Here is a 24,033-nt window from a genome sequence, read left to right as displayed (position 1 = left end):
GAATGGAAATCTACTGGATTCCCCACTGGGTGTGCTGGAGTGAATGGGATCTACTGGATGCCCTGCTGTGATATAATGGATCAAATAGGACCTGCTGGAGTAAATGGGATGCGCTGAATTGCCCACTGAGGTGTGCTGGAGTGCTTGGGATCTGCTGGATCCCCGCTGGGATCCCCTCTCACCATGGACAGGTAGACGTAGGAGGCGGTGAGCTCCTGGTTGATCTGTCTGTTGATGCCTTCCTCACATTCCCTCGGGTAGTCCTGGCGGCTGTGGCCCCATCTCCGCGGGCCCTGCGTCCCCCTCCGGACCTGCAGCTGTGTCCGGGCGGCGAAGGGGTAGCAAGACGGGCCCGGGAGGCGGTGTGCCACCAGGAGGAGGCGGCAGCGGCCCGGTAACAGGCGCCACAGGCTGCCCATCGCCTGGGCTCATGGACGACCAGCGGCGGCGTCGGGGGCGGCGCACGCGCACGTCGCCGTGCTCGCGCCCGGGCCGGGAACACGCGCGCCGGGTCCGCTGCCGTTGATTGGCTCCAAAAGGGCGGGTAGGGGGGGAGGGTCGCGCGCAGCCCAACCGCCGTGTCGGGGAAGGGGCGGTGCCACGTGGCCGCCATCTTGAGCGTGGCGTGTCCGTTGCCCGCCATTTTGAGCAGCGTCTGGGCGGGTCGGCCCCGTTGGTCTGCCATCTTGGGTGTGGCATCCACCCTTTTTTTTACAACAAAGACAGGAGTTGCTGGTGAAAATTCAGCGGAGGGAAACAAAGCTTTCGCATCAAATCCACTTTGACTCTTTTAGAACTGGAAAGGTGCGGAAAATGGTGTTTTTGATGCCGTTGAGGGAAGGGGAGGTGGAGCAAGTGGAACAAATCGTGAGGGAGCGCCTGTGGTGGCAAAGGAGAGATAGAGATGTTAGATGGGTGTTAATTCACTGAGGATAGTCAGAACTGCAGATGCAGGAGGCAGAGGTAACGCACAGTGGAGCCGGAGGAACACAGCAGGCCAGGCAGCATCAGAGGAGCAGGAAAACTGATGTTTCGGGTCATTTGTGAAGAAGGCTCCTGACCGGAAACGTCAACTTTCCTGCTCCTCTGATGATGCCTGGCCTGCTGTGTTCCTCCAGCTCCAATCTGGGTATTCCATGGCTGTTAATATTAGTCGCCAAAAGGTGAAAATGGGTCTGCGCTGCCAAGAGCAGATACAAACCAGCCAGGGCTCTGAGAGGGTTCGGAGGATGTAAGAAACCTGGAGGACAGAGGTCTTACTTGTAATAACTCAGGAAACCTGACTGGAAAGCAATGTCGTTTACTGTTGAACCCTGAAATACAGCCACCACTCGTGGCAGGATATAGGCACGTCCCAACCCAATACAGCATCCATCCCTGGGCCTGCTTTTTCAAAAAAGAAAAAATCAATCTGATCAGAGATGTTTTTACACACCTCTGGAACAGGAACCCAGGCCTTGCACAGACCAGAGGTAGGGTCACTACCATTGTACCAATAGGTCTCTCTGGAGCAGCTTTATTTTTTTTCAACAACCTGTTCAAAGATGTCATTACACATCCCTGCAGCAGGTGGGACTTGAACAATGGTCTTCTGATTCAGAGGTTAGGGCACTACAATTGCACTACAGGAGCTCATCTGGGACTTCCTTCCTTTATTTTTCCTTTGTTGAATATCCAGAAGTGCCCTTACACAAAACAAAACTTTTTTCTCCCATGACTTCGGTCTTTTTAAAAAATATATCTGGAAGTGTTATCACATGCAACTGAACAACTTTCCCACCATCAAATCACCATAAACTTTTTTAAAACCATTTTGTGCCACTAGTAAACCATCCATGTAGCCAATTAGAAATTTATATGCGAAGCCCATTACGGGCAATGGACACCAAAAGGGAGGGGAGTAGGGTGAAGTGGGGTGGTAGGGAGAGCAGGAGGTTCTAAATTAAAATGCAGTTAGAAAGGAAAATAAAGCACTGTATCCCTCATGGTGCCCATTTCACTCTAAAGGTGTCAAGAAAAAGAAGGTCAGGGAGTAGGTAGTGCAGTGGTAGTGTCCCTATCTCTGGACAAAGAGACCCAGGTTCAACGTCAACCTGTTGCAAAGGTGTGTAATTACATCTCTGAACAGTTTGGTTAGATATTTTAAAAAATTGCCCACAATGAGCTTTGCTTGTAAATACTCAGTTGGATACACAGGAGTTTTTACTGGTTACTGATTATAATAAAAGTAAAGCAGACTCATAAAGGCTCTTGTAGTTTCCGTACCTTTGAACCAGAAGGCATGGCTTCATGCATAACATATTCCAGTGGTGGGTAATAACATCTCTGAACAGAAGACCTACATCAATAAAAATTAATTAAAAAGATTAAAATAAATAAACAAAGTAAAAATTGATGTAGGTCTTCTGGGGAAGGGTTACTGGACTCAAAATGTTAACTCTGATTTCTTTCCACAGATGCTGCCAGACCTGCTGAACTTTTCCAGCAATTTCTGTTTTTGTTTCTGATTTCCAACATCCATAGTTCTTTTGGTTTTTATTGGTGTTGGTCTGTTTGTTTTTTCAAATCAACCTGCTCAGAGGTGTTATGACATGCCACTGGAATATGTTGGACTTGAAGCCGGGCTTCCTGGCTCAAAGGTAGGGATACTACAAGAGCCTTTATGGGTCTGCTTTACTTTTTTCTATAACCAGCAGACAGATTTGCTTTACTTTTTCTTAATCAACCTGTTCCTAATCAACTTGTTCAAAGATGTAATCACACACCTCTGGCATTAGTGGGACTTAAATCTGGGTCTCCTGGTCCAGGGATAAAGACTCTACAAGTGCACCACAAGAGGGTCCCACTCCCTGTCCTTTTGTTTATCTTTTTCTGAGAAAAAGAAGACACCATTATGACTAGATTTTAATTTTATTTTCTTCATCACCAGGAAAACACCTGTATGGCACGGGTCTACTTTACAAAAAGCAGAAAGGCGGAGAACACGCCCCCATCCATATCAACGGAACTGAGGTTGAGAGGGTGGAGAGCATCAAGTTCCTTGGAGTGATGATAACTGACAACATGTCCCGGACTTCCCACATAGATGCAACAGTCAAGAAGGCACAACAACATCTCTTCTTCCTCAGGTGGCTCAGGAAATTTGGTATGTTCGTAAGGACTCTCAGTAACTTTTACAGGTGCACCATTGAAAGCATACTGTCTGGGTGCATAATGGCCTGGTATGGCAACTGCTCTGCCCAGGACCATAAGAAACTACAGAAGGTGGTGTGCACAACCCAGGCCATCACAGAAGCCAACCTTCCATCTATGGACTCTATTTACATGGTTCGCTGCCATGGAAAGACTGCCAACATCATCAAAGACCCATCCCACTGGTAATGATCTCCTACAACCTCTCCCGTTAGGCAGAAGATACAGAAGCCTGAACACACACACCAACAGGTTCAGGAACAGCTTCTTCCTGGCCGTTATCAGGCTGATGAATGAACTGTCCAGCCTCAAACAACACTGATCTTGCTAATGTTGATTTTACCCAGCGCAAGCCCTGTGCAATGTAATGTGTATGCCTCTGTCTCTGTCTATGCATTTGATCTGTGCATCGTTGTTTACTATGATCTGCCTGTATTTTTTGTAAACAAAGCTTTTCACAGTACTTTGGTACACGTGACAGTACATCAATCAATCAATCAATCAATCAAAGGGCTCAGGTGATGAGTTCCAGCTGGATAAGCCATTGCTTGTTACCCAACGAACACATGGTCACCAAGCTCCATGTGGAGATTAATTAGTGATTCCCCATGGGCCTTGTAGGGGTTATCACAACCTTAATATAGAACTCAATTTGAGACCTAGTGGCTGTAAAATGTGTAAGGCACATTGCCTATCGCCAACTTTGCTCATCGAGGTATAGACTCATTTTCTCCTTTACACAGCTAACATTTACACCTATTGACCATTTCTATTACTCCCTCACCACCATTGGGACTCCCTTTGTCTGTTGCTCTGGGCATACTAACCATCTGTTCCACTTGTTTCTCCTCCTCCTCTATCAACAGCTGAATAGAGTCATAGATCTGTACAGCATGGAAACAGTCTCTTCAGTCCAACTTGTCCATGCTGACCAGATGTCCTGAATTAATCTAGTCCCATTTGCCAGCATTTGGCCCATATCCCTCTAAACCCTTCATATATCATCCAGATGCCTTTTAAATGTTGCAATTGTACCAGCCTCCACTACTTCCTCCAGCAGCTCATTCCATACACGCACCACCCTCTGTGTGAAAAAGTTGTCCCTCAGGTCCCTTTTAAATCTTTCCCCTCTAACCTTAAACCTATGGCCTCTAGTTTTGGACTCCCCTACCCTGGGGAAAAGACCTTGGCTATTCACCCTATCCATGATGTTCATGATTTTATAAACTTCCATAAGGTTACTCCTTAGCCTCTGACCCTCCAGGAAAAATAGCCCCAGCCTATTCAACCTCTCCCTACAGCTCAAACTCTCCAACCCGGCAACATCCTTGTAAATCTTAACCACCACCTTCCAAAGAAGAGTTATACTGAACTTGCTACATTTCTGTCTCCACAAATGCTGAATTTCTGCAGGACTTTTTGATTTTTCTGATTTCCAGCATATGTAGTATTTTGCTTTCATACTATTGGAAAAGGGTGGGATTAGCTGATTTGCTCTGACAGATCGGAACTGGCATGCGTATATTTCCTTGTGTGCTGTAAACATGAGTCTGCAGCCTGTTTTAAAAAGATAGATCAGAGCTAGAGGTGTGGAAGAACAATAATATAAAAGCAAAATATTACACAATGCTGAAAATCGGAAATGAAATCAGGAAGTGCTGGAGAAACTCAGCACGTCTGGCAGCATCTGTGGAGAGAATGCAGATTTAACATTTCAGATCCAGACATCCTTCCTCAGAACTATTTTAGAATGGGTTGATGTTTGATAACTGTGTGCAGATGGCATGGACCGAAGGGCCTCCTTTCATCCTGTACAAATTCTGACTTCATTGCGGATGCTGGAAATCTCAACTAAAAACAGGAAGTGCTGGAGAACCTCAGCAGGTCTGTGTCATCTGTGGAAGAAAGAAACAAAGCTAACACTTCCTGTCCAACATTCGCCTTCTTCAAAACCCCAGAGTAGTGTTGTACCATCTACAAGATGCATTGAAGAATTTTATCAAGGCTCCTTCAACATCACCTTCCAAAGCCATGACTTCTGGCACTTCAAGGACAAAGGCAGCAGATACATGGGATCACAAATACCTGCAAGTTTCCCTCCAAGCCACTCACCATCCTAACTTGGAAATATATTGCTGTCCTTCAGTGTCACTGGATCAAAATCCTGCAACTCCTTTTCCAATAGCACTGTGGGTGTTCCCACACTCTAAGGACTGAAGCAGTTCAAGAAGGTGGCTCACTACCAACTTCACAAGGGGCAGTTAGGGATTCCCACATCCCTGAATGATTAAAAAGAATCATGACTTCCTTCTACCATTGTCTAATTCGATGGTATGACATAATCTCATGAAGGTTAACAGATTAAAAACTGAAAGAGCTGCAGATGCTGTGAATCAGGAACAAAAACAAAGTTGCTGGAAAAGCTCAGCAGGTCTGGCAGCACTGGACCTGAAATGTTAACTCTAATTTTTCCTTCACAGATGCTGTCAGACCTGCTGAGCTTTCTCAGCAACTTTGTTTGGGATTAATAGATTGTCTCGATTAGAATGGAATTTTATGTACATTAAAGTTTTGAGATCAATTTAACAAAGGAAATATTACTGAAAACTAAGGATTGCACTCTGTTGTTTATTTTTGTACTTTCCCAGTGCACTTCCACTGGATTCTCCCTAATTTGACAGAGTGAACGTTCCTGCAACCCTACTGGTAGGATAGGGTGTGTTAGCTGCTGGTTGGTGTAGGGAGCAGAATGATGCTCACAGTGTGGGTTCAATTACTGTGTCAGCTGAGGTTATTGTGAAGGTCTCTCTTTCCCAACCTCTCCCCTCACCTGAGGCATGGTGACGCTCAGGTTAAACCACCACCTAATGAGTGAGCAGTGCTATGGACTGGTCAGCCTATAGTGACCTTACCTTATACTTGATAGAATACTGAGTTTTTAAAACAAAAAAGAAAGTAGAAGGTATGACCAAAATATACAGTCCATTGGTTGTCCAGCACCTTATGCAGAGTCATGTTATTGGTGCAGAGTGACCATTCAGCCCATCTTGTCTGTGCTAGTTCTCTGAACATCTCACTTTTGTGCCATTCTTCCCATCACATTGTCCATTTACAAATAACGGTTTCGGTCCCTCTTGAATTTAATTTGATCAGAAGTTATACCAATTTAGTTTAATTCACCCTAGTGCCACTCCTTCCCCATGAAGTTTTCCTCTTTAGATAATGATCCAGTTCCCATTTTGATTGAAAACTGAAGGGTGCAGCAGAAGCTTAGTGGGTCTGGTAGCATCTGTGGAGAAAGAAACAGAGTTAACATTTCCAGTCCAGTATGACTTCTTCATAAGTGTTCTGAGTTCCAAAAAAAGAGTCATACAGGACTTGAAACATTAACTCTCTTTCTGTTTCCAAAGATCTGCTGAGTTTCTTCAACATTTTCTGTGTTTATTCTGAGTCTCCAGCATCTGCAGTCCTTTGCTTTTTCCCTATTTTGAATGCCTTGTTTGAACCTGATCCACCACAGGCAGCTCATTTATGATCCAAGCAGCTAACTGTTGAACAATGAACTTACAAGTGAAAAGCAGGAGTAGGCCATTCGGCCTCTCGAGCCTGCTCCACCATTCATTATGATCATGGCTGATCTGACTGTGACCTCCACTCCGCATTGCTTCCTTTGCAAGCCCTCCCCCACCCCACCTTACCACGCCCTGATACCCTTGTTAGTCATGAATCTAACCATCTCTGACTTAAAAACATTTCACACGGAAGATGGTGAGTGTCTGGAATGGCCTGCCAGAGGTACTGGTGGAAGCGAGTACAATTTTGTCATTTAAGAATCATTTAGACACATACACGGATTGGATACGTGTGGAGGGATATGGACAAAACGTAGACAAATGGGACTAGTTTAATTGTGAAAACTGGGTGGCGTGGGCAAGTTGGGCTGAAAGGTCTGTTTCAAAGCTACAGACTTCAATGACTCCTCTTCCATTGACTTGTAAGGAAGAAAATTCCAGACTCATGACTGTTGGAGAGAAAAACATTCTCCACATTTCTGGCTTAATTGGGAGACCTTGTATTTTTAAACTGTGTCCCCTCGTTCTAGTCTCTCCCACAAGGAGAAACCTCCTTTGAGTCGGCCATTTTTGGAATTATGCATTCAATTTTGCTCTCCCTGCTATAGGAAGGATGTTGTGAAACTTGAAAGGGCGCAGAAAAGATTTACAAGGATGTTGCTGGGGTTGGAGGATTTGAGCCAAAGGGAGAGGCTGAATAGGCTGGGACTATTTTCCCTGGAGCATCGGAACCTTATAGAGGTTTATAAAATCATGAGGGGCATGGATAGGGTGAATAGTGAAGGTCTTTTCCCTGGGGTGGGGGAGCCCAGAACTAAAAGGCATAGGTTTAAGTTGAGAGAAGAAAGATTTAAAAGGGACCCAAGGGGCAATATTTTCACGTAGAGGGTGGCACATGTATGGAATGTGCTGCCAGAGGAAGTGGTGGAGGCTGGTACAATTACAACATTTAAAAGGCATCTGGATGGATACATGATCAGGAAGGGTTTAGACGGATATGGGCCAAATGCTTGCTAATGGGATTAGATTAATTTAGGATATCTCGTTGGCATGGATGGGTAGGACCGACGGATCTGTTTCCATGCTGTACAGCTCTATGACTCTAAGATCATCAACATCAAACATTAGAGGAAATTCCAGGAGGGCTGAACCCATTGGGATAGACAGACACAGAAAAAGAAATTTTTTAAAAATCGATCAACACCTTTGTTAGGATTACCGAGAGAAGACTGTCACACCCAAAATGTTTCCTTTTCCCTGCTGATTTCTCCAAAGATCATTTTTAATCTAATATACAACTAAGAACATAAGAACTAGGAGTAGGCCATTCAGCCTCTTGAGCCTCCTATGCGATTAATACGATCATGGCTGATCTCATCTTGGTCTCCAACCCACTTTCCTGTTCTCCATAATCTTTTAACTAATTACTAATTAAAAATCTGTCTATCTCCTCCCTAAATTTACCCAGTGTCTTGGCATCCACCCCGACAGAAGTCATTCCTCTCGTCTCTGTTTTAAATCTGCCACCCCTTATCTTAAAACTGTGACCTCTTTTTCCAGGTTGGCCCACATGTGGAAACTTCCTTTCGGAGGGAAAGCTCTGAAATTCTCCTGTCGGAACTCTTCCAGATGCAGACTAAACAACCAGGACAAAGTCAGGAAGGTGCCAAGCGAATTGTCAATCCTTGCCAAATCTCAGGCCATCTCCTGCTGTTCACACCTGAGCTGCTTTATTAGTTGGAAGATCTGTCACTCATTAAGCATGTAGCAACTTGAAGGGAGAGTGGGCTGTGCCTGAGCAACAATATAAATTCAGAGGCACCTGTGAAATGTTTTCAGACTGCCAACTCTGAGTGCCTGGTAGCAGCAGCTATTCCTGAGTCTATATCACTTCAGACAATTTGACCCTGTATTAAAGACCTGTTCAGCATGGACCATAATATACGCCTGAATTATCACAAGGACTGTGAGAGTGCTGTCAATCGCATGATCAACATGGAACTCTATGCCTCGTATGTTTACCTCTCCATGGTGAGTTTTGTATCTGAAGCAAATTTCAAACCTGCCGGGGTGCTAGTGATTTCATGTTGGTCTTTTCAAAATGCACCTTCCTTTTGAAGGATCAGTGGCAACTCGCACTGAAAGCATTTCTAAAAATAATTTTCCTGAACTTAAAATAATTCCTTCCCCCAATCTTTTGCATGAAGTGACTGAGTTTACTGAACATTTGTTGCACTGTCGTAATTCTAAGCTGAATAACTAAGATGAGGCTAGGTGTCCGCATGGACGGGTCAGAAAGACTGATATTCTGAATTTTTAACTTCTTCATTTTTCACTTCTTCATTTTTCTAATTTATTCCTATGATCTATAATGCTGAGCTATTTCTTTACTAATTTTGTTTTGTTTTCTAAGAATTTGATCTTAAGTATCTGTATCTTTGTACCTAAGATGGTGCAGTGATGCGGCAACTGTAAACTTTTCACGGTACTCACTTGAACATCTGTGACAATCAAACTAATTCATAAGAACATAAGAACATAAGAACATAAGAACTAGGAGCAGGAGTAGGCCGTCTGGCCATTCGAGCCTGCTCCACCATTCAATAAGATCATGGCTGATCTTTTCGTGGACTCAGATCCACTTACCCGCGTTCTCACCATATCCCTTAATTCCTTTATTGTTCAAAAAAAATCTACCTTATCTTTAAAACCGTTTACTGAAGTAGCGTCAACTACTTCACTGGGCAAGGAATTCCATAGATTAACAACCCTCTGGGTGAAGAAGTTCCTTCTCAATTCAGTCCTATATCTGCTCCCTGTAATCTTGAGGCTATGCCCTCTTGTCCTAGCTTCACCTGCCAGTGGAAACATCCTCTCTATTTCTATCTTATCTATTCCCTTCATAATTTTATATGTTTCTATAAGATACCCCCTCAATCTTCTGAATTCCAATGAATATAATCCCAATCTACTCAGTCTGTCCTCATAAGCCAAACCCCTCAACTCCGGAATCAACCTAGTGAACCTCCTTTGCACCCCCTCCATCCTTTCTCAATTTAATAATATTTGCGAGCAGGACTTCCAATTATTAGGAATCTTTAACATGTATAGACTATATTCCCAGGTGTGCAGTTTGATGTTGTGTTCAATGTGAGACAGCTTTAAGGAATATTGCATATGTCCTATCTAACCTGTGCTTGTGTAACCCATTAAAGTTTATCTAAAACTAAAAAAAACCTGGGAGCACATGCCTTTCTCTGCATTTTCGGTGGAAGTGTAAATATGGATTAAAAAGTGCAGGATACCAACATTATGACATGTATCTCATTAAATACTTCTTAAAGCACCTCGAGAATCCAGTGGGAAAAGGTGCTACTTTATCAAAGTCTTCTTTTTCCTTTCTTGCCACATTGTGTCCATAAATTTGTCCTTCATCAATATGGCATAAGGATAAAAATTTCTGATTTCTGAAGAAGGGTCTAGACCCAAAACGTCAGCTTTCCTGCTCCTCTGATGCTACTTGGCCTGCTCTGTTCATCCAGCTCTACACCTTGTTATCTCAGATTCTCCAGCATCGGCAGTCCCCACTATCTCTGTTCAATGATGAACCGTTTTACCAGTTGCACTTAAAGTCTGGTCATATTTCTGATGTAATGAATGTATAAACTAATCATAAATGCTGAACATGAGGCATCATGGCAATATTGTGACTGTGTAGAGGTCAAAGCTAGTTAAAGAGTCCATTTTGTGATAGGAGGCATCCATTCAGTCTGATATCTCTGTACTGGCTCTTGTAGAGCAGTACAATCAGTCCTATTTCCCCGCCCTCACCTCATTGCCCTGCAAATTTCTTTCCATCCAATTTCCTTTTGAAATCATTGATCATCTCCACTTGCACTTTCACCCCTCCCTCAGCAGCAATTTCAAGATCATTACACGTGATGCATTAACAGAATTTTCTTCACAAACTCTTGCCCAAAACTTTGAAATGTTTGTAATATCAGCTAATCAGAGTTTATATTGTCACCTTCACTTAAGCCAGTCATAAACTTGTACAATGCTATTAAATCAATCTTAGATAAAAAAACAAAATCAGACACAGAAAGTAGCAACAGGAACAGCCCTATAGTCTGGTAAGACTATGGCAACTTTGTATTTCCCTTCATCCCTATATTAATTTGCTGTATGCAGCAATTCAATACACCATAAGCTGCCCAGGCATTTCTCATTATCTTCGCCATTGAAGGGGAAAAGCCTCAATGCCTGTACAGATACCTTGAATTTCCCAGACAGGCAGCTTTTCACTTATTGGTGAACATGATTTGAGGCCTAACATTTGCTCAGAGCAGAGTTAAGATAGTTACAAGCAGTCTAAAGGTGGAGTCTAAGACAGTCTTAACAAAAACAAAGTTGCTGGAAAAGCTCAGCAGGTCTGGCAGCATCTGTGAAGGAAAAAACAGAGTTAACGTTTCGGGTCCAGTAACCCTTCCTCTAAGACAGTTCTGTCTGAACTAATCATCCTACTTCCTTAGAAAAGCTACTGCCTCAAAGTCTCAATGCTAAATTCCACAACTTCTGAAATCGATTGTTCTCCCTTTGTTGTACATTCTTGTTCCCCATTCCCCCCCACAGCCTTAACTTGTTCGCGTCATATTTATTCTGCTGTCAGTAGTTAGAGTCCTTTCTCTCCCTTTCAAACCTTAATCCACACCCATTTTACATCTCCCCATCTCTTTCTCCACCGTTAGCAATCCTTTTGCATTGGGCCTCCGACTCTGTCAAAAATGTATTAAAAGAAGTTCCAACACCCAGTAAGATTAAATTAGTTAGGTCATTGTTTTTGACCAGCTCAGACTTCTCTGTGCTGCAGACCCCTATGACTCTACCAACTTTCAGTTCTGAGAAAGAGTCATACTGGACTCAAAATGTTAACTCTGTTTCTCTCGGCTTAAATGCTGCCAGACTCGCTGAGTTTCTCCAGCATGTTCTCTGTTTGCTCCAACTCACTTGGGAACTTGGTTTTGGGAACCATCTCTTGGCCTTTATTAAACCAAAGCAGGAAATCTGAAACAAAAACAGAAATTGCTGGAGATCTTTAGATGGGTATATGAATAGGAAGGGGTTAGAGGAATATGGGCCAAATGCTGGCAAATGGGACTAAATTAATTTAGGATATCTGGTTGGCATGGAGGAGTTGGACCGAAGAGTCTGTTTCCATGCTGTACAACTCTATGACTCTATAAGAAGGGTCACTGGACCTGAAGTGAATACTCTGCTTTCTCTCCACAGGTGCAGCCAGGCATGCTGAGTTTCTCCAGCAATTTCTGTCTTAGCCTTAATTATTGACTATCCTAAATCAGTTGAAATCACCTCAAGTTTCAACTGTCAAAAAGCAAACTGAAGACTGATATTTAATCTTCGCTAATGACTGTTATATTACAGTTGAATGAAAATGCCTTGTTATTAATGAGATCAGGCATATGTTTATTGCATGATTTCCCAAAAAAATGAATAGGCATGGGTGTGTATTAGTACATTGAGAACAATGGATTGATTCTGATGAAATGATAACAGATTATGAGCCTCAGTAATCTGAAGACAGCTGAGGCATTTCTCTTTCAATGTGTGTTAATAACAGATGGCCATTAAAACCGACACACTACTGAAGTAATCCTGATTCTAAAGATTGTGGGAATTGCCGATGCTGGAGAATCTGAGATAACAGGGTGTGGAGCTGGATGATCACAGCAGGCCAAGCAGCAGCAGAGGAGCAGGAAAGCTGACGTTTCGGGTCTGGACCCTTCTTCAGAAATAAGGTCTAGACCCGAAACGTCAGCCTTCCTGCCCCTCCGATGCTGCTTGGCCTGCTGTGTTCATCCAGCTCTACACCTTGTTATCTCTGATTCTAAAGAGTTTTTTTTTCTCAATTAAGGCACAATCTGAGGGAAACAGCACATTCTTTTGCTGATTTCTTAATACAAAAGAATTGCTGTTTGACACAATGATAATGAAAAATTGAGAAATTATTTTCTCACTCAGAGTGCGGTGGATAGTAAGGGGAGGGAGGGAGGGATTGGTGGGGTAGACCGGGGGGAAAGTCTGGAATATACTCCCCAGAGGGTAGTTGAGGTGAGGAACCTCAACCTTTAAAAAAGTACTTGAATGAGCATTTGAAGTGTCATAACATTCGAGGCTCTGGGCCATGTGTAGAAAGTGGGACTAGTTCAGATTTGGTCTATTTTTGACAGTGCAGACGCAATGGGCCGAAGGGCCTCTTCAATACTATATAATTTGGTGATTCTATGATTGTACGGTAAGGATTATGAGATTGTGTTAGAACAAAGGGATGATAGCATTGTTGTAAATATTATTGGAGTAAGAATCCAAAGTCCTGAATCAATGGCCAGAGACATAAGAATCAGGCCAAAATAGACTGGAACAGCTATAAGGTTATAAGGTAGCTGTACATTTTTAGCAGTACAGACTTGATGGGCTGAAGGGCCTTTTCTGGACTGTATGATTTTGTGATTCTATGGTTCTATGAGTACAAGTACCATCACAGCAGTTGGTGGAATTTAACTTCAATTGACGAACAAATCCAAACTAAAATGCAATTCTCAGTAATAATGACCATCAAACTATGCAATTATTGAACTGTCTGGCTCACTCCTGCCTCTCAAGAGAAAGAAATGTGCTGAATTCTTCATGGTTTGGCCTGTAGGTGACTCCAGCCCCACAACAACATGATTGACTCTTAATTCTCCTTCGACACCACATGGACAGCACTGGTTCAAAAAGACAGCTCACCACCACCTTCTCAAGGGGTAAATAGGGATAGGCAATAAATGCTGGTCTTTCCTAGCATACCTTAAGAGTGAATAAAACAGAATCCTTCTGTATCTTTCTCATTCAGGCAAGCGGACAATCTTTCTTCAGAAACCCGTTCGATTGATTTCCCTTTCATTTCACCCCACCCTGTCCCCTATTTTGCAGTCCTATTACTTTGACCAAGGATCTGTTGCCCTGGACAACTTTATGAGGTTCTTCAAGAAGCAGTCAGACAAGGAACGTGAACAAGCGGAGAATCTGATGAAATTCCAGAATCAACGAGGGGGCCGAATCAGCCTGCAAGATATCAAGGTCAGTTCGTAGAAAGCAACTAATAGGAGCAGTTTTGTCATGTGACAAATGTTGCGAACATTGTCTACCTAAGTCTCGCTGATAAAGGGGAGACGTTGTTGAAATTTTACACTTTACATTCATCAGGACAGATGCAAGAATGCCAATTTTCAAAGAGAACAACTTTTGCTGAATGAGGCAAAGGTACTGATTAGTCGGCAAATGAACTCTTATTGCTTAAGACATTGACATAGACGATGCACTGGGGAAACATTGTCCCGTATACTTTTGTTTAATTGTAAAAGGCATATTACCTGGGTGCATTCCTTCTGTTTGCAGAGAGTGGGGCCCTGTGTTTGAATTTTGTATTTGGCATTCTTGCATCAGCGCTGAACCAGTGCAAGAACGAGGCCTCTTCTGGAGTACAGTGTACAGTTCTGGTCGCCCTGCTATAGGAAGAATATTATTAAATTGGAGAGGGTTCAGAAAAGATTTATGGAGGGTTTGAGTTATAAAAATAGGCCGGGATTTTTTTTCGCTGGAACATAGGAGGTTGAGGGTGACCTTATAGAGGTTTATAAAATCACGAGGAGCATAGATAAGGTGAAAGCAAGGGTCTTTTCCCTAAAGTGGGGGAGTTCAAAACTAGGGGGCATTTTCTAAGGCAAGAAGAGAAAGTTTTAAAAAGGAAATGAGGGGCAATCTTTTTACACAGGGAGTGGTTCCTGTGTGCAATGAATTGCCAGAAGAAGTGGTGGATGTAGGTACAGTTACAACAATTAAAAGACATTTGGATAAGTAAATGAATAGGAACGGTTTGGAGGGAAATGGACCAAATCAAGCAAGTGGGACTAGTTTAGTTTGGGAACATAGTTGGTGTGGACTGAAAGGTGGTGCTGTATAACTCTATGATTCTATAACGAATCCTGTTTTACACTCAGCTCTGGAAGAATTCTTGAACAAATCTGTTCTCTATTCACTCCTCCATAATTATGAGAAGGGATCATCACACCGAGCCAGACAGAATGTTCTTCTGAGATTAGGACATTAACATGTTGGTATAACAGCAGCTCTGTGTTGTTTCTCATAGCCTTATTCTCTATTGTATTTCAACCTTGAAGCTCCACATTAACTTTGCTTCCCCTTAGAGCACATGCTACTAGAGATGTTTGTTGTCCAATTAGCATCAAAGTGAAAAAGGAAAATAGAACCAAGAATAAGGCATTCAGCCCCTGTTCTGCCATTTAATGAGATCATGGTTGATCTGTGGTGTAACGCCATGTTCCCAGCTTTGGCCCATATTCCTTAATACCCTTGCTTAACAAAAAAGCCTTCCTTCTCATGGTAGCAAGAACTGCAGATACTGGAGTCACAGATAACACAGTGTGGAGCTGGAGGAACACAGCAGGCCAGGCAGCATCAGAGGGGCAGGAAAGCTAACATGTCGGGATGGATTTCTGAAGAAGGGTCCCGACCTGAAACGTCAATTGTCCTGCTCCTCTGATGCTGCCTGGCCTGCTGTGTTCATCCAGCTCCACACTGTGTTATCTCTTCATTCTCGTGTTACTGCCTAAGGTCTCACCCTCAGCAAATTCACTGACAATCAAAAAGCTTGCTGGAAAATTGGGTAAGATTCTGACGTGAGAAATAGGAGCAGGAGTAGATTATTAAGCCCCTTGAGCCTGCCTATTATTCAAAACAATCTTGACTGATATAATCCTGGTCTCAACTCCTACCTACTCCCTATAGTCTTGTAATCAAAAATCTGACTCAGCCTTGAATATATTGAATGACCCTGTCTTCATTGCTGCCAGGATAGAGAATTCCAAAATGTAAATGAGCAGGTATTCTCCTCCATCTGTTGTAAATGAAAGACTCCTCATTTGGAAATTGTGCCTCCTAGTTCTAGATTCCCATACAAGGGGAAGAATCCTTTCAGTATTCACCCTGTCTAGTTTGTTTCATGGTCATTGTTTCAATAAGATCACTTCGCATTCTTCTAAACTCCAATATGCACTGGTCCAAAATGCTCAATTTTGCCTCATAAGATAACCCTTTCATCCCAGGAATCAATGTTGTGAAAAATAACTGAATAGTCAGATTCCATGGATTCCCCTTGCTTTCATTGTCCACCCTGATTATCACTAACCAGGCTATACTTTTCTCTCTAGAGACCTGAACAAGATGACTGGGACAGTGGTCTGCAGGCAATGCAGTGCGCTCTGCAGTTGGAGAAGAACATTAACCAAACCCTACTGGAGCTGTACAAACTGTCTAAGGATAGAAGTGACCCTCATGTATGTACTCAGTAAAATTCAGTAAAATATTCAGTAACCTAAGTTTGTTGGGTTTTGGGTATTCAACTTGTAACATGTTGGCAGAGAGAGACTGAGACTTTTTTTCACCCAAAATTGATATTGTGACCATCTCTGAAAACATTGTTAACGTGGATGGTCAGGAAATCGAAATGCTGCAAGTTTGCCATTTGGAATGGTCTTGCATTTTCTTGTGAGTTTGGCTGCTCCTGCAGGCTCAGGAGTTTTTATAACTGGATATTAACTTAGAGCATTAAAAGTGCTGTCAGATCTCAATGCTTGAGGTCGTTCCACTCTCTTCAGCTTGCTGCTACATTCAGACATGACAACTCAATCCTTTTAGACAAAAGTTGCGGACTTGCCAATCATGGCCCCTTTTCATGGTGACTACAATGTTCTAAATCACTCAGATTTTGGAAGGAAGACATGTCTTGGTAGATGCCGGTGGTTTGTGTAACAAAGGATTCACCAGAATAACCCCAAGGTTGTCAGATTGTTACATGAGGAGCCCATGCTCTCTACAGTTTAGAGAATGAGAGGTGATCTCATCGAAGAAAGCAGAGTTCTTACAAGAGGGTATAAGCAGGAAGGAGATTTCCTCTGGCTGGAGAGTGGGAATCTAGAATCAGGGGACAGAGCCCCAGACTAAAGAGTCTCTTAGGACATTTAGGACTGATAGAATATGAATTTCTCCACTCACAAGGTGATGGAATTCTCTTAACCTGAGGGCTGTAGAGTCAAGCCATGGGAGATCTATAAATCTAACAATCTGTAAGACATCAAGTGAGATAGGGATACCGTGGCTAAATGGTGTTGAGGTAGAAGATTAACAATGATGTAGTTGAGGGAGGAGCAGAGCAGGCACAAAGGGCTGAATGGCTTACTTCTGCTCCTGTTTTCTACATTCCTATGAACTTACAATTGAGTAGAAAGTGATTATGTTCTTTGGAGTTTAGAAGAATGAGAGATGAGCCTGTTGAAACATATAGCATTCCTAGAGAGCTTGACAGGGCAGATATAAAGAGGCTGTTTCCCTGACTGGAGAGTCCAGAACCATGGGTTACAAGGTCAGGGTAATAGATTAATTGAGGATCATATAGGATGCTTGCAGTTATCAGTCAGAGCATAGCTGGTAAGAGCAGGGAGGTCATGTTGGAGCTGAACAGAATTTTGGTTAGGCCACAACTGGAGTTCTGTGTACAGTTCTGGACACCACTCTATGGGTAAAAAGTGATAGCACTGGAGGGGGTGCAGAGGAGATTCACCAGGATGTTCTCTGGGATGGAACATTTCAGTGGTGAAGAGAGGCTGGAATAATCAGGTTGTTTTCTTTGGAGCAGTGAAGTCTGACACAGGGGAGCCTATGATTATGGAGGGTGTGAACAGAGTTCCCCTTAGTAGAAGGGTCAATAGCAAGGGGGCTTAATTTTAAAGTGAAAAACAAGAGGTTTAGAAGAGATTTGAGGAAAATCATTGTCACCCAGAGGGCCGTGAGGGTCTGGAATGCACTGCCTGGGTAGTTGAGGCAGGAAACCTCATAACCTTTATAGAGAACTTGGAAGGGCACTTGAAGTGTCATACCATTCAAGGTAATGGACTCTAGTATGGAAAAATGGGACTAGTATAGGTAGCAGTGCATCTTTCTGCACAGACTCAGTGGGCCAAAGGGTCTCTTCTGTATTGTATGATTCTAAGGTGACTTAATGTAGAAGTCTGTCATGACCTCATTGTTAGGTGAGGAACAGATTCAGGTGAATAATTTATTGATTATTCCTGCGCCATTTTCTTTCATTCTCCTTCACTAAAAAAGGAGACTGCAAACAAAATTGGACAACTTGTCCATGCCTAGACTGCTAGGTTTGCTTTAACCTTCAAAAGCAGTCCATATTTCGTGCATAGTGAACAGTGGTTACATTTCATTCTCTTCCAGTTGTCTAACTTCCTGGAGACCCACTACTTGGAGAAGCAAGTCAAGACCATCAAGAAACTTGGCGACCACATCACCAACCTGCATCGCTTAGGTGCCCCTCAGAATAGCATGGCTGAATATCTGTTCAACAAGCACACTTTGGGAGCAGAGTAGACAATGGAAACGCCAGTCTCCAAGTACCCTCCAACTCTTGAGTGCGATGGTATCTACTTCTCAAAAAAATTCCCCAGAGCTTGAATAAATATTGTTTCATTCTAGAATTTGTTTGATATCCATTAGAAAACTGCCCACTGTTTGTCAATTTAGTTTAGCAGCTAATATTGCTGGATTGCGAGCATTGTGCATAATTCCTTTCATTGAATAATTAGGTCAGCGACGCCCTCATCCTGTTAATGAATGAAAAAAAACTAGGCAGCAGAATGAACAAATTCCTGACTTTGACTGAATAAGTAATTGAGAATAATAACTCACTTTTTGGAGTAGCAAGAGGCCATGTGATCCCTTCAGTGTTCTCCGCCAGTCATAGAGTTATCGAAACGTACAGCACGGAAACACTCTTCGGTCCAACTTGTCCATGTCGACCAGATATCCTAAATTAATCTAGTCCCATTTGTCAGCATTTGGCCCATATCCCTCTAAATCCTTCCTATTCATGTATCCATCCAGATGCTTTTTAAATGCTGTAATTGTACCAGCCTCCACCACTTTCTCTGGCAGCTCATCCCATACACGCACCACCCTCTGTGTGAAAATGTTGTCCCTCAGGTCCCTTTTATATCTTTGCCCCCTCACCTTAACCTATGCCCTCTAGTTTTGGACTTCCCTACCCTGGGAAAAAGGACCTTGGCTATTCACTTTATCCATGCTCCTCATGATTTTATAAACCTCTATAAGGTCACGCCTCAGCCTCCGACGCTTCAGGGAAAATAGCCAACATGATTATGGCTGAATCTTCTACCTTCACTCCATTTTCCAGGTGCTGTCCAAATCTCCTCGATTCCTTCAGTGTCGAAGACTTCAGCAATATCAATCTCAAATGTAGACGGTGACTGAGTTTCCATAGCCCGCAGTTATAGCTAAAACTGAAGATGCATGCATGCAGCTGCTCCCTCAAAACCTCACCTGGTGTCAAGGACAAAACTGCCAGCTGTTCCCTCCCGAATGAGTCAGCTCATCCCTTGTCGTCCTATCCTACTATATGCAGACTTAAATCAAAATTGTTTTTTGTAGCATAGAATTTGAGTACTGGTGAAGAAAAGACTCTCGACAAAGCTTTTCATCTTTTACTCAGCAGGACAATTTGCAAAAATACCAATTTAAAGGGGAAAACCAACAGGAGGAGAATGCTGATTATTTGACAAGTTAACTGCGATGGATAGAGGTGTTGCTATGGGGAATGCACTAGTTAATGTGATTGGCAGTTAACAACCAGGCTTTGTTTGAATTTTACACCAAAATAGGTGACAACTCTTTACTGATTCAAATCTGAGTGACCAATCAGATGCAACCTGCCTTGTTCAAAATTTAAACAGACCTTGGCAGTTAACTGTCAGTCATCATTAACCAGGATGTGGAGACAACAATGTTGGACTGGGGTGGACAAAGTTAGAAGTCACACGACACCAGGTTATAGTCCAACAGGTTTACTTGAAATCACAAGCTTTCAAAGCCCTCTATCAATAAATGTCCACTTGCCAACCAATTAGTACTCTCTTCTCACGCAACAAAAATATTGATTTTCCTTTCAAATTGGTATTTCTTGCAAATTGTCCTGTTGAGTGCAAGATACAAAGCATTGAGAAAATGTATCCTTTTTCAGCAACCAATAAAAATTGCAACACAGCAACAGACGTTCAATTGAGATTAAGAATCTCCGGCGACATCCAGACTCTATTCCCCTTTCTCTCCCGCTCCCCCACCACTCTAGTGATTTCCAGGAATCTGGGGCAGCTCCAATTCTAAAGTATAAGCTCAAGTTGGTAACTCAGCAACTTAGCACTGTGGAACTCAGCTGACATACAGGACCCAATTCTGAGCACGCCTTGTAAATTAAGCAATTGGAAATTGCTGTCCTGCTTTTATGCAGTTTTCTCAATCCAGATTGTTCGAGCACTATGTAAAATTGGAATGTCAGTTTTGTGAGAAATCCCTAACCCTTCAATCACTAATGAAGCACTCTGCCATCGCATGTAATTCAAAGAATTTAATCAATAAAACCAGATCATGCACAATGTTGTTGTAGAATTCTGTCACTGTAAATGGTCTTGACTTAATCGTCTCTCAGTGGCTTGATAAAGTAGAATTTCTCCCAGGTGAAATTTCACTGCGATTACTTAACACTCTCATGAATCATAGCACTGTACACGACTTTAACAAATTTGTTTAACCTGTGAAATAGGGGACCGTCTCTGATGGATCATGGGATTGAAGTGATATGGGGGAAATCGGGTGGGAATGTGGAATTGAAGCCCAATACCAGCCATGATCATATTAAATGGTGGAGTAGGCTTGTTGGACTGAATGGTCTCCAGCTGCGTATTTTATCCCATGACTGTAAGCTGCATGGTACAAGGTGCAAGCGAGTGGAGGTCAGATACAGGGTCCAGTGCAAAATCAGATCTCGATGTTGACAATTCCAGCTGATTGTGTTGCAAAGCAGTGGTGCAACATCAGCCCTCAAAATAAACCTGTGTCCTTTTTGACCTAGGAATTGGTTCTCATTTTATTTAGATTATGGTTAGCTCAACATTAATTCCACACCAGTTTATCCTTACTTCTCACGTTTTTTCCTACATTAACCTCTTTGAAATGTTATATATATACCGAGCTGGAAAGAAAACTGATCTCATTGATACACTGAATTACTTGAAAATTAAAACAGCGCTGAGGTTGTCCTCGCCAGTTTCTGGGACAAATGAAACCCCTTCCACTTAAATCAACAATTCTTTGTAGTCCTTTTCTCCATCGTGTATTCAACCATCTCTACATTTAATGCCGCTCCCTTGGTGTCTGTCAGAAGCACCTTTTTTCACAGCCCGCACAATACAATTACTAACACCAATTACTGGGGTTACTGCACAGATTCTATGCATCATTGTGGCTAAAACACAAGAGGGGGCCCTCAACCAGTTCATGGTGTGGTCAGAAAAACTTGATTGTTGTGAAAACCACAGTTGGAGTGAATGCCTTTAGAGGAGGAAATCAGCTAGGCTTGTCTGATCTGTCCAATCGGTGATTCCAAATCCACTGGATGATTCTTAACTGCTCCTGAAATGGTTTTGAAAGCCACTCAGTTAGAGGGCGGCACACCTTCTGAAGGGCAATTAGGAATAGGTAACAAATGCTGGTTACCCATTGTCCACTCCAGATCAACACCAGTCGACACAATAATTACAGTCTGTAATGTTACTGCAATCTATGGTTTTATTTATCACTCACTCAATTTAAAACCATTGCATCAAATCATAAAATCACAACACAAAGGTGCAGATGTAGTATTACCCAGCACGAGATGAGGCACAGCTGGCCAGGCTACGGTCACTCAGCTGGGTCTGTCCTCCTTCCCTGAACTTCGAGCTCAATTTGGTCCTGCTTCAGTGATGGTTATTCCTAGATTAAGCTGCTGATGTCTTCAAAACACATGTTTTCTCTTGAAAGTTTGACTCCTGCCCAGGGCCCTCATGACTCTGAGATCATCCATCCAAGGGTCGTATAGATATGGTACATCAGTTTCATTGTCCTTCTGACTGCCTTTAACTGAGTAACCTTGATAACTATGAAGGTCAGGCAGCCTTTTAGCAACCCTTGTCACCCAGATTCCTGCTGAGCAAGCAGTGCCTGGTTTCGTCTTGCGCAAAAAGTCTGTGAAGCTGGCTATCCCCCAACTTCTTTGTATACACTTAGCCATTAACTGTTCAGGTACAGCGTTGGAATTAAGTTGCAACCTTGTGGCTGCACACCTGAGCCAGTGACACTCACCACATGAGTATGTATAATACAATACAGGCAGGCATGAGACAGTGCAGTGAACACACAGTTCAGGTTGAAATTCCGCAAGAGGTCATAGAGTCATGGAAACAAACCCTTCAGCCCAACTCACCCATGCTGACCAAGTATCCCAAACTAAATTCGTCCCACTTGCCTGTGTTTGGCCCATATCCCTCTAAACCCTTTCCTATCCATGTGCTTGTCCAAATGTTTTATAAAATGTTGCAACTGTACTTGCATCTATCACTTCTTCTGGCAGTTCATTCCACACACAAACCACCTTCTGCCTCTCAGGTCCCTTTTAAATATTTCTCTTCTCACCTTAAAAATATGCTGCCTAATTTTGAACTCACCCTCCCTAGGGAAAAGAACTTTGTTATTCTCCTTATCCATGCCCACATGATTTTATAAACCTCTGTAAAAGGTCACCCCTAAGCCTCTACAGTCCAGTGAAGAAAAGTCCCAGCCTATCCAACCTCACCTTATAGCCTAAACCTCCAGTTCTAGCAACATCCTGGTAAATCTTTTTTGAACCTTCTCCCATTTAATAACATCCTTCCTATAGCAGGGCAATCAGAACTGAACACAGTACTCCAAAAGAGGCCTCACCTACTTCCTGTACAACCTCAACATGGCGTCCCAACTTCTATTCTCGATGGTCTAAGCAATAAAGGCTAGCGTGCTAAACGCCTTCTTAACCAACCTGTCTGTGTGTGACACAACTTTCAAAGAGCTATGCATCTGAATCCCTGGGTCCATCAATATTCTACGGTTTATCAATAACCTGAACTGAATATCCAAGAATCCCACAACAAGTAACTTACCTCCAGACTCCCCAAAGCCTGTCCACCATCTACAAGGCAGAAGTCAGAGTGCGATGGAATATTCCTCACTTGCCTGGATGAGTGCAGCTCCAACAACACTCAGGAAGCTTGACACCATCCAAGACAAAGTAACCCACTTGATTGGCACCCCCTTCACCAGGTTCAACATCCATTCCCTCCACCACTAATGCTCAGTAGCAGCAGTGTGTACTATCTACAAGACGCACTGCAGAAAATTTACCAAGGCTCATAGACAGCACCTTCCGAACCCATGACCACACTCATCTGGAAGGACAAGGACAGCAGATATATGGGTCCACCACCCCCTGCAAGTTCTCCCCCAAGCCACATCCACCCTGACTTGGAAATGTGTTGTCATTCCTTCACTGTTGCAGGGTCAAAATCCTGGAACTCCCTCCCTAAGGGCATTGTGGGTCTACCTACAGCACAGAATGCAGCGGTTCAAGGGGGAAGATCACCACCACCTTCTCAAGGGGCAATTAGGGATGCAAATTTATCACCCAATGATGCTCACATCCCATGAGTGAATACATAAAAGAAGAGGAGAATGGAAATATGATCCCTTATCATACCACTAGAAGTGGAATAGGTTTTTCTGGCTATTTGAAGCACAGGGCCCTTAAGATACTTAGACGGTAGAGATTCAAAGACAGAGAAGCTATCCATTTGCTTTTACAGATGCATTACAGCTGCTGCAGAACAGTACATATTAAAATCAAGAATTTATTATAATGTTGGATACCAGCAATGTCAACATAATGTAATTGTACAACTTAATGAATCCTTAAACAAACACACGAACCATCTGGAACACCCTGGGTGGATTTGTTGCTACCAATCCTCCTTGTTGCTACTAGTCTATGATGGCTGTGCCTAGATTAAATGGTGTAGGAGCAGAAGTAGGCCATTTGGCCCATTGAGCCTGTTCTACCATTCAATGAGAATATGGGAACACGTTCCTGCCTTTTCCCCATAATCCTTAATTCCTTTACTGATGATAAAATGTCTATCTCAGTCTTGAATATACTTAATGACCCAGCTCTATGGTAACTAATTCCACAGATTCACTACCT

At 42.9% G+C, this 24,033-nt stretch overlaps 2 protein-coding genes across 2 annotated transcripts in view; one reads left to right on the top strand and one right to left on the bottom strand.

Moving 5' to 3' along the window:
• The window catches only part of LOC109921505 (ferritin heavy chain A-like), a 10,138-nt gene extending 9,696 nt beyond the window's left edge, over positions 1 to 442 (bottom strand). Inside the window, exon 1 of the mRNA XM_020521531.2 lies at positions 183 to 442. Within this exon, the coding sequence (XP_020377120.1) occupies positions 183 to 419 (237 nt within the window). The 5' untranslated portion in view covers positions 420 to 442. The remainder of the gene's footprint in view (positions 1 to 182) is intronic.
• An 8,143-nt stretch (positions 443 to 8,585) lies between these two features.
• LOC109921506 (ferritin, heavy subunit-like) lies at positions 8,586 to 18,385 on the top strand. The gene is made up of 4 exons (XM_020521532.2): positions 8,586 to 8,795; positions 13,758 to 13,904; positions 16,055 to 16,180; positions 18,129 to 18,385. Exons 1-4 carry the CDS (start codon positions 8,694 to 8,696, stop codon positions 18,279 to 18,281), a joined length of 528 nt encoding a protein of 175 aa, XP_020377121.1. The 5' UTR covers positions 8,586 to 8,693; the 3' UTR covers positions 18,282 to 18,385.
• Positions 18,386 to 24,033: the final 5,648 nt, after the last annotated feature.

This window comes from Rhincodon typus, chromosome 37 (assembly GCF_021869965.1).
Source record: "Rhincodon typus isolate 14 chromosome 37, sRhiTyp1.1, whole genome shotgun sequence".
Taxonomy (NCBI): Eukaryota; Metazoa; Chordata; class Chondrichthyes; order Orectolobiformes; family Rhincodontidae; genus Rhincodon; species Rhincodon typus.
The sequence above is the reverse complement of the archived record's forward strand: the minus strand, read 5'-3'. Positions and strand labels throughout refer to the sequence as shown.